The sequence below is a fragment of the Rissa tridactyla genome, chromosome Z (genome assembly GCF_028500815.1).
Source record: "Rissa tridactyla isolate bRisTri1 chromosome Z, bRisTri1.patW.cur.20221130, whole genome shotgun sequence".
Classification (NCBI taxonomy): Eukaryota; Metazoa; Chordata; class Aves; order Charadriiformes; family Laridae; genus Rissa; species Rissa tridactyla.
The window spans coordinates 9112244-9123144 of NC_071497.1; the positions used below are offsets into that span (position 1 = coordinate 9112244).

The following is a 10901-nucleotide window of genomic DNA, read 5'->3' on the forward strand; positions in this document are numbered from 1 at the left end:
AAAAAGCAAGGGAAAAAAAAAGAACATATTACCTCTGAGCGACCCATGCGGTCTAGGTTGGAGATATCGTACACATCTGCTACAGCTGCTGTGTCCACTCCACCAGTGCCACGCTTTTGCAGACGCAGGTTCTCCAGGATTTTTGGGAACCTGGGATCCTATCAGAAGAAACAGGTCTGAGCTTATTGCCTTTTACCTTGCATATTGTGCTGAATTGTTACAATGCTATTATCCATGATTTAATAGCATCTCCAGGAAGACAAGCAGAGATGGATAGTTCTCTCAGTCCTTGGATTACAGCCTGTCTTGCTAACTGTCTGCTGAGTAGATTAATTTCCATAACAAATACAATAATTTGCAGAATAGAAGTATGCTCAATTAGTCGTGCATTATCCCTGGGACCTTGTTACACATCATACTATCCTGCAGTCGCTGTAAGCTGTCATTTTTCATTTGTTCCTTTATAAATCAGAAGCGCTGATTTATGCCACTGGCCTTTTAAATGACTTATGTACCTTGCTAAGTCTGGGCAGCTTAACATGGACTCCAGCGCGTAAACCAGTTCCCAGATTGGAAGGACAGGTCAGCACATATCCAAGTCGCTCGTTCCACATGAACTCCCAGCCCCGTTCTTTAATTAATCTTTCCACCTATGATGGAAAAAAAAAAGAAAAAAAGAAAAAAGGAGAAAGCAAAAAGAAACGGGCAGCATATAAATGTCTTATTTTAACTTGTGTGCTTATAGCTGAGATTCTTTTCACCATGTATCTGTGTTGATGATGAACTTCACTGACGCCAGTGGAGTTGTGTAAATTTACATCCAAGTACAGTCTGGTTTGGATCTGATGCAAACATTTGCACTCATCAGGTACCAAGATCCCCAGTGCATATTACAAGGATTTCTTCATCGTTTTCTCGTGACTGCTAGCTTGCAGACTCTCTGTCACTTTATCATGAAGCTCCCTGTCATGGTGGTTTGGTAAAGCCTTAGCCCGTGAAGCCATATCTGCACATACGAATTATGGCTTTCACCATGCGTTTCTAACCTTGATGTTTTTGCAGCGAGGTTGCAACAAACATGAACAAAAGGAGCTGAAGCTGAGTTTTGTGTAACTTTCCAGGTGATGCCGTGACTCTTAGGGGAGGACACTTGACTTCTAAATGCCTAATATTAATAGCCACACTTCCATTATAAGGAGACAGCATACCTTGTATATAATGGTTTTCATTAGTAGATCTCTAACCAGATTAGAAAGGAGAGTGAAATAATTATCTCCAGAGAAATCACAAGGGTCTATTGACCTTTGAATAGGCTGGTACTCTGTTCACTCGTCTATACTTCCTGGACTTACTTCTGTGATACAAATACAATTTCAGTTCAGTTATCATCTCCTCCAGAGGAAAATCAGGTACATAAACCAGCTCATGCTCACAAGATCTCTGTGTATATAGGTTAATACTTCCATTCTGCAGAAGGATACAGAATAAAGGACTCTCCTAACATCATTTCTATATTGTGTGAGGACACAAGAATTGCTCTTGGGAAACTAGACCCGATTTCCTGCCTCAGGCACCTGTTCTGGTCGCAGTTTCCAAAGCTCTCTGACCTCTTCCCGTGGCCAGGTCTATAGGTCCAACTCTGTTGAACGTGAACTAAGCACAGTAGCAGAGGCAAAGCTGGGTACAGCATCTGCAAGCCATGTCACCTCAGCCACCACGCTGTGCATTGTTGAGTCTCATGGCTGTACCTGACAGGTCCCAGTAAACCACTATAACGCCAAAGAAGCATTCATTAGGTGCTTTTGTTTTTCTGTGTTTCCAAACACACTACATACTCAAACTTCCCTATGGATGCTATGATCTTACCTTCCTCTGCTTCTCAGGGACCACTTGACAATCAGGTTGTAGCTCCCTGCTGTCCCTACTTTGACTTGCTTTTTTTTGGGGTGGGGCTGTGAAGTGATATGGGAGGGGTGCACAGCTGTATGAGCTCTGCGAATGCTGGGGATTTTCTGATTCAGGGGTGTCTCTAGAAAGCCAGAGAAGCTGTTTTGCCAAGGTGAGAGGAATGAAACAAGTGGTCCGAGACTGGCCCAATATGCATTTCCATACTCAGGAAGAAAAGCAGTGGGATGGAGACAAATGCTGTTCCTTCATAGTTCAGATTAAATGAGTGTGCCAAGGACCCCGATGAGGAGAAATACTTGTTTTATTCAGCCTCAGTATTCTTACAGTCTTGGAGACGATTTCAAGCCCTTTTCAGCCTCCCGTAGCTTAACCTCTAGGCTTTCCTGTACTATGGCAATCCATCCAGGAATGATGTGGATGAGAGTATTGGAGAATAGTGTTTGGCCACATAACCAGTCCACTGAGTCTTGCTATATTGCCTGTGGGACACAGTAGAGTCCTCTTTCTCTCTCAAAGCAACTTTTTCTTTGTGAGAGCAGGGCACAGGGCTACGCTGGGTCCAGAATCAACTTGAGCCATACCTGGACTGTCTAGTCAAAACCGTTTTAACCCACATGCCATCTCATGAAGGCTTTTTTATCTTTGTAAATAGCTATACCAGAATAAAACCCCTGGAGCCCTGGCTATCAGTTCCTAGTATTTTAATCACAAAACCCCGTATCTCCCCAAAAGTGGCAGTGAGCCAGGGGGTCCTATACCCTGGGTCCTGTGCACAACCCCAGCAGCATCCACTCTGCTCCCAGCATCAGGGATAATAACCAGGAGGCTGGGCCAAATAAATTCTTCAAGCAAAACAAGCAATTCAAATAAAATGCTTGATTTATAAATTCCCGCAGCCTGCAGGCACAAAATGGCAAAAAAGGGATATTTCTCTAGCCAGTCTGTGCTTAAGATTTGAATGGAAAAACTGCAAAGACATTTTGTTTATTGTTTCCCTACAACTCAGCTAGCAATTTGCCCATGTTTCCTTCTTTAACTGCATTAGTGTGGGTTGCCATGTGGACTGGTGTTACTACATTTTGTTGCTCCCGGAGATGTCAGTTCAGTGTGAACCACAGTAAGCAGTGCTGACAACAGCCCAGCAATAAACAAACAGGAATAATAAACTCATTGAGATACTACCTCTTTCAAACCACGGCAAAATCTTTCAAACACCCGTTTCATGTTTCCACCCTTCTCCATGGAGATCACCCTGGTGTGGTCTTCTTCATTAATCCAGATGAGAAATGTTTTGTCATTGTTATGCCTGGTTGAGAAGGGAAAAAGAAGAGTATTTTTAAAAAGACAAGCCCTGAAAAATAATTCTCGGTATCCTTAGTTATCTTATCCTACTTATGCTCTGATAAGTAGACCTTATCAGAGTCTTTCAGGGCTGTGGAGAGGCTAAGCGTGGCAAAATAGCATTGTTTTGCAGAGCTTGGGATTGGAGCTGCTTTCACAGTTGGATCCCCCATGCCAATGGCATTTTGTGGGTTTCGCAGGCACAGCGGGAACAGTTTTTCTGGTGACGTCATGCTTCCGTGGCGCTGAGCGAGGAAAAACATGTTGTCCTCTGGCATAAGCACAGCTGGGAGGTACAGCAAAGGGAGAAACCAAGCTCTGCATCCTCTGTCACCAAAGACGGTTTCCATTGTTCTTAGAAAACTGTGCAGCTAGGAAAAAAACCTTAAGGTTTGCATGCTGCTGGGGGGCAAGCAATATGTCCTTACTTAATTGTATTCTCCCCTAAATCAAATCCCAGTGCCCTCTGTATCGCTTGGTAGCACTGGATTGCCACATCAGTCAAGTTACGTGTCTGAGGACAGCAGCTGCATGTTGCTTCCAGACAGAGCATTAGCAATGCTGGCTTGTCAGTCAAGATGAAAATGCCTGAAGATATCCACTCGTGCTTCAAACAGATCAGTTGTGGCTAGGTTTATTAAGTGCTGGGTCAAACCTGAGGTCACTTTTTCTGGCTTTTTCTCCACTTTGTCTTTTACTACAGCCTTTCTACAGCATGTAGAAGGTGATTAGACTCATTTGTACAAACCGTGGAATATTACCAGGTTTGAAACACATGAAATTTGAAAGTTCAAGTTCACCAAGAGCCTGGTTTTCAGCTGGTCTTTTACTGTACCTCCTTTTTTTTTGAACTTGGAGTTTGCCAGTGCAAGATGAGCAGGTGTAAACATCCCGTGCCCTGACATTATGGTCACCCAAGGTCCAGTTATCTTGTCATTAGTCACGTAAAAATGTTCAGGGGAAGGTTTTCCAAATAGTCTGACGTTGGCCTGACTCAGCTGCCCCTTTAATTAACTGAGTTTCCCCGTTGCTTTAAGAAACACAGAGGGAGGCCACACTGGGTGCATTTAAACTATGCCATTGCCACTGGTGAGGTCGGTGGGAGCAGTCCTGCAGCCCATAACAAGGATAAGATCGCAATCATTATAAGCAAATTAATTCCCAGAGTTTGCACTCTTTTTGAGCCACAATTTCTTGCAAGAGAAAGGAAGGTTTTCCAAATGTGGCTTACTGAAATACTTTCCAATCCGACTAATTTTTTTGAGTCTGCCTGATATTTCACATGTAAAACAAGCCAAGAAACAGGTCAGTTTTATTCAGAAGATCTCTGGATAATATTTATGTTGTTGGTTCTTCTCTTGTTTGTTTGTAGAGACAATGAATGGGATGCCTCAAATTTATCCTTTCCCTCTTCCTCAGATTTAAACAGGGACTGGGGAGCTAATCTGAAGCATGTTGAAATAAAAAAATCCTCACACATTTCCAACAGGTTATCAGGTTTCACAGCACCTGCTCCCCAACACAAATCATGTTTAGCTCGTCACAGCAATATTGGCTATGCTTCTGAACATGAGCCAGTATTGTCAAGACACTGCCTGGAGAACAGTTGTGGGTTTTTTCCACATGAAATCCCATCCTCAGTGGAAGTCCTGAACCTGCCTAGGGAGAGGAGATAGGCTAGGTGACTCCTCAGAATCCTTTTTAGCCTAATTTTTCAAAATCAAGTCATCTGGCAATGCCTAGGAGTACACCAGGATGGACGCAGATGCTATGCACCGCACAGTTGCTCCATCTCTGCTTACCAGGTGTGTGCACTGATCTGAGAGCTATTATCCCTTTCTCTCCACGGAAAATATCATATCTGGGCACAAAAGACATCAAGTGTGTTGTGAAAGCAGAAACAAACCTAGAACAAAATAGGAAATTCAACAACTTCTGTATCTTCACTTTGTCAAGTTCATTTGGAAAGGAGGGGTTACTTGCAGCTCTGGGAATTAAAATAACACTCTGTCCCTTGACAGTGAGGAGGGGCACAGGAATTTGCAATGCGGTGTCCTGCAGCTGTATGTCCGGTGGTTCCTAGCTGACAGCATGGCTACAATCTGGTGTTAGAGCTGCTTTTGTAACCTCAGCTCTGCCGACTGCATGGTGACTCCCAGGCTCTTTCCCAAATATAATTTTTATCTAGAAATAGAAAAATGGAGATAAAAACCTGAAAAGGGAGCCATGCCTATGATGCTATGCTGCGTGGATGACATTAGCGATGGCTTCTTGAGTATAAAGGTCTTAGTCTGTTGTTCATTACTGCATTTTGTTTTATTTTTTTTAAGTTAAGCAAAAAAACTTTTTTTGTTTTTTTAAATCAAACTGAACGTGCTGTGAGTACGGGAACAGAGTGGCTGAAAGGTTAGGACAAGGAAGGAGATTTGTAACACAATATTTAAAACACGACACAAGCGTCTGCAAGTCACACAACATACCAGATTCCTCTGGCGTCTGGCCAGTCACGTGCCATCCCAGCACATGTTAGCAAAGGGGACACTGGCTTATCAAAGAGAAAATGATCCTGCAAACCGGAATGGGGCCAAAGGGAGAGAGAAAGAGAGAGAAAACAAAAAAAAAAAAGTTCAAGTTTATTCAAGGAAGCAGTATAACGCTAATACATTTTATGTGAAAGCAATCAATGTTGAAGTGAATCACATAGTACAGCTTGTGAATCTGGTTCCTTCTTCTGAAAACAAAAAGCACTTTACCCAGGTGATTTTCTTGAGTTCTACGGATTTTCACTGACATTGGTAATATGACCATGTTTTGATGAAAACATTTTTCAAATGTAGGGAGCAATGGGAGGGACCTAATACCATGTACACGCACCACAGGGTGCTCTGGAGGGACCTGACTGCTAGCACCAGAGATGCTTTCTGCATACTGACATATTTCAGGGTAGGAGAAGGCAACGAGTTCTTAAAAACTGGGTGAGGAAAAAAAAAAAAAGTCTAGTTCTGAAAAGTTATTTTTCCAGCACAGAGATATAGCAATTTATTCTGAGCATGAAGTCAAGGTAGGAATTAAATCAGTGCTAAGCTTGACCTTTTGGAATCACAGACTTGTTCTGTTCCTTAACAGAGACACTATTTCTGATTTAATAAATGTAGCACTTGATGTGCCACCAACTTGCCATATTCCAGATCATTTAGATTGTTTTTTTAACTGAGCTGTTTTTTCCCCAGAGCAAATAAGTATTTGATTTTCATGTGTGTACTGAAAAATTATTAGTTCTTAGTTTCTCAAACACAAAGTTGGAAGGGGGGAGGATGTTGTTGGTTGTTTTTTTTTTTTTTAAATCTAGGGTTTAATTAAGAATAGTGAGGCGAGTTATCAAAAATAAATATAACATGGTAGACAGGTTGATAAACTTAACTTCTTTTTCCCCTTAGTACAGAATTTTAGGTTTTCATCTTTGAATAGCCTGTGATAGACATTATGCAGCCAGAACCCCAACCACGCAGAAAGAAAAGGTACAGAGTTCTCTTTGCTCACCACAGGGACACAATATTTCCTTCCTCAGCTTGCTCCATTTTACATTTTTGCTTGAAAGAAAAATTCCCCTTTTTGCAAGAAAACAGCCGAGCACTATTAGTTTCCCTTACATGCATATGGCCCAAATCTGCAAAGTACCAAATGCCTTCTGTGCTGAATGCCATTCAGCTAGCACTGATTTGATCTTACAGAGATCAAGTGGTGCTTATTGAAGGCTGGCGGAAAGCCCGATACCATAGAGTTTCAACATCCTAAAGTACTGGCGGAGGTAAGCAATGGTATGAGTTAAAGGTGGAATCTGAGGTTACAACATTCAATACCCTGATTTCTATAAATTTGCATTACCATAAAAACAAACAAAACAAGGTAAAACGCTGAATCGGTGGAGCCTATTCCACTTCCCAAAGGATTTAACCTTAAACCATGAAGGAATTATATTCTCCACAATCCTGTTTTCACCTCTGCTTTCTGAGGAGCTCTCTCCTGCTGAAAAAAGCAATTAAATAAAACCTACAACAACACCTTGTCAATAAACACATTACCAAGGACATTCAATTAAAAAAGTTACTGACCTTACATAAATTCTTAACTCCTGGTTAATCCAGACTGTGACACCTAGTTCCAGGGTTATAAATAGTTATGTTACTTCATCAGCTCCCTTTTGGTTGATGTTATGGATTAATGTGCCATGAATATAGCTAACCAGGGTACAGCCATTCCTTTGGATATTTAAAATGCACTTTCAACGTTTGTTTGACATGTCACATGCTGTGACAAAATCCATGATGAAAATCCTTGTGTTTCCATCTGTGTGACAATGAAAACTCTCGTTATGGCCCTGATCCTTCAAGTCCTTAAACACAGTTACAGGACTGGGAAAAGGACACCTGGGTGCAGTTGGCTACAGCCATTTGGGGGAAATTAGAATTAGTGTAGTTTTGACATAAAGAAATTACAGACAAAGCCCCCCCACCCCAACAGTGCGGAATATAGATAATATGCAATCCTTATCTTAATGTGATATTTTTAGTTATAATGATTATTAATATAGAAAATGCCAATCTTTGCTCAAGCAAATGTCCAAGAAAAAGTCCTGAATTTACTTCGTTATTTGTCCAAAGAGGTGGCAGCAGCCTTGTATATTTGATTTGACACAGATCTTGCTATCTGGAATATAACTCCACGTTTCAGACCTGCACAGTGATGTACTTGGCCAGAATGTAGACCCTGGATGATTTGCCATTACATTAAAAATATTGACAGGTCATTAACTACCGGGTTATCCTCCTTAGCTACACAGGAAAGCACGTACCCCAGAGGAAGATGAAGATTAAGATAAACGAGAGTAAATGAAGGTGGTATCAGCACTGGAGCTGTACTTACATCGATAAGCTGCTGCTGATCCCTCTCGGACATATTGGTCAAGCTGTAGTACTTTCCAGAGAGGTCTCCTTTCAGCCCAGCGAGCGCAGTGACCACGACGTTCTCCACCTCCCTCCGCTCTGCCCTGGTGCAGGCGGGAGGAAGGCTGAGGCCACGGATGCTGCGGCCAGTCCGCACCCGTGACGAGAGGACATATCGCTCGTCAAATTGACCATGGGTGATCTGAAGGAAGCGCATTTCATTAGTTCACACACAGTCCCCAGTGTTGTACTCCACCATTAAAAAAAAAAAAAAAAGGCGGCATTTCTACTCAAATATCTCTACTCAAAAAAGAAGGGCATCTTTCTGCCCAGGCAGGATGACCTCTCCATGAGATCACAAATACTCAGGATCCAAGGAGCCCTTCAGAGTTTCAGACACCAGGAGGTTTTAAGGAACAGGAAGTTTCCTTTGCTGAATATATGTGGCAGAGTAACCAGCCAGTCCTTCATGGTCGCAAGGTATCTGCGTGTCTTTTGGAAACACGGATATGGGCAGAGACAGGGGGCCAGGTACAGAAGATCCTTTGAAAGAGGAAAGCCCAAGAAGATGCTAAACCACAGTGTAGCTGAACTATGAAAGAAATATTAAGCAGTAGGTAAGGTCAGATCATGTGTATGTGGGTGTAGTGGAGTCAACTGCTGCTTTCATTCCAACCCTTAGACACATGGTTATCTGTAAGCTCATGAACAGACCCACAGTGCCAAGTGAGACTGTGGCCCAAATGCTTACTACAGTTGGGACTGATCGCCCTGCTAGGTACAAAGTGGGGATGCAGCTGTTCTGCTGTTAAGGCCATGAGTGGCATCCCACTTTCCTTAACCCTAAAATTACTGTCTTTGGAGTTATATCAGGAAAAAATAAAAGTACTATTGCATACAATATCATCACTGTAAGAAGCAGCCCTGAGCCTTGTTGTCTCCTTATTTTATTTCAATCCTACCTTGGATGCATCCAGGTCAGTGTGGTGCTTCATTGTCCGTGGATCATAGCCATTATGTCTCGCTTTAATGACAGGGTCAAAAATCTCAGCAAACACCTATGGAATCAAGAGAATCTAGAAAGAGTCTGCAGCATCATAGAAATGCTTAAATGCACCATCTTAAGCCACAGGAGAAGTCCCCTGGCACAGGCTCCTGGGTGACAGACATAAAGGGGGGTATGCAAATGCAGACAGGGGTAAATACGAGAAGAGGGCGTGCTTTTGACCTAGACAGGGCTCTGCAGCTGTTGCTCATCTTCACAACAGTTGCACCTTGCTTAAGTTACAAGCTTAGTCTAGTTACCACAGACAGGTACCGGATGTGGTGGCAACCAGGTTAAGTTTCAGGATGTACTACCAACCAGAACAGACACTCGGAGTCCCCCTGGCAGCTTGCTTCTTGTTTTTAGGTCATGCAGGAATAGCCTGTCTTTGCTGTCATGGGATACTAGTTCTTGTTAGAGCCACTTGGTTCAGGTGTGTCAACACCGATCACAACCACACCTTCATGAGGGTGAGAAGCAGTGGCACATCTAAGTGAGTAAACCCAACAACGGGAGCTGATAGTCCAAAATGCCAGGTGTCCCAGTCCATCCTTAGCGGCCTAGTGTTTGGGATATTGTTAGGAGACTGTATAATAACAGGTACCATTGTACAGTAGACTGGAGGAAGCAGACCACAGAGGTCAGTAAAAATAATGATCTTCTTCTTTTTTCCTCATCTCCTTATTCCAGAGTTAAATAAACCTGCCCATCCTAATGCTGTCTGTCTTCAGCTTTCATCGTGATCCAAAAACTGTAGCTTAATGATGTCTGGCACTTCCCAGAAGACATTTTTGTTTCACTGCTGCCTCTGCTGTTCACGGAATCACGGAATCACGGAATCTTCAGAGGTGGAAGGGACCTCTAGAGATCATCTAGTCCAACTCCCCTGCTAGAGCAGGGTTGCCTAAAGCACATCCCTCAGGGCTGCATCCAGGCGGGTCTTGAAAATCTCCAGAGAAGGGGACTCCACAACCTCCCTGGGCAGCCTGTTCCAGTGCTCTGCCACCCTCACTGTAAAGAAGTTTTTCCGTGTATTTGAACGGAACTTCCTATGTTCTAGCTTGTGCCCATTGCCCCTTGTCCTGTCGCTGGGAACCGTTGAAAAGAGCCTGGCTCCGTCCTCCTTAAACCCACCCTTTAGGTACTTGTAAACATTAATCAGGTCCCCCCTCAACCTTCTCTTCTCCAGGCTAAAGAGTCCCAGCTCTTTCAGCCTTTCCTCATAAGGGAGGTGCTCCAGTCCCACAATCATCTTGGTTGCCCTTCGCTGGACTCGCTCCAGTAGTTCCCTGTCCCTCTTGAACTGGGGAGCCCAGAACTGGACACAGTACTCCAGTTGTGGCCTCACCAGTGCAGAGTAGAGGGGGAGAATGACCTCCCTCGACCTACTGGCCACAGTCTTCCCTATGCAGCCCAGGATGCCATTGGCCTTCTTGGCGACAAGGGCACACTGCTGGCTCATGGATAATTTGCTGTCTACCAGGACCCCCAGGTCCTTCTCCTCAGAGCTGCTTCCCAGCATGTCCGCCCCTAACATATACTGGTGTTTCGCATTCTTCCTTCCCAGGTGCAGGACCCTACACTTGCTTTTGTTGAACCTCATTAGGTTCTTCTCTGCCCAGCTCTCCAGCCTGTCCAGGTCATGCTGGATGGCAGCACGGCCC

General features: G+C 43.5%; 1 protein-coding gene across 1 annotated transcript in view; it reads right to left on the reverse strand.

Moving 5' to 3' along the window:
* CKMT2 (creatine kinase, mitochondrial 2) overlaps positions 1 to 10901 on the reverse strand; it is a 28336-nt gene that overhangs the window by 4029 nt on the left and 13406 nt on the right. The window contains exons 5-10 of the mRNA XM_054185104.1: positions 9155 to 9250; positions 8173 to 8394; positions 5730 to 5815; positions 3091 to 3214; positions 516 to 650; positions 33 to 158 (exon numbers count right to left, since the gene is read on the reverse strand). Coding sequence (XP_054041079.1) covers positions 33 to 158; positions 516 to 650; positions 3091 to 3214; positions 5730 to 5815; positions 8173 to 8394; positions 9155 to 9250 — 789 coding nt within the window. The remainder of the gene's footprint in view (positions 1 to 32; positions 159 to 515; positions 651 to 3090; positions 3215 to 5729; positions 5816 to 8172; positions 8395 to 9154; positions 9251 to 10901) is intronic.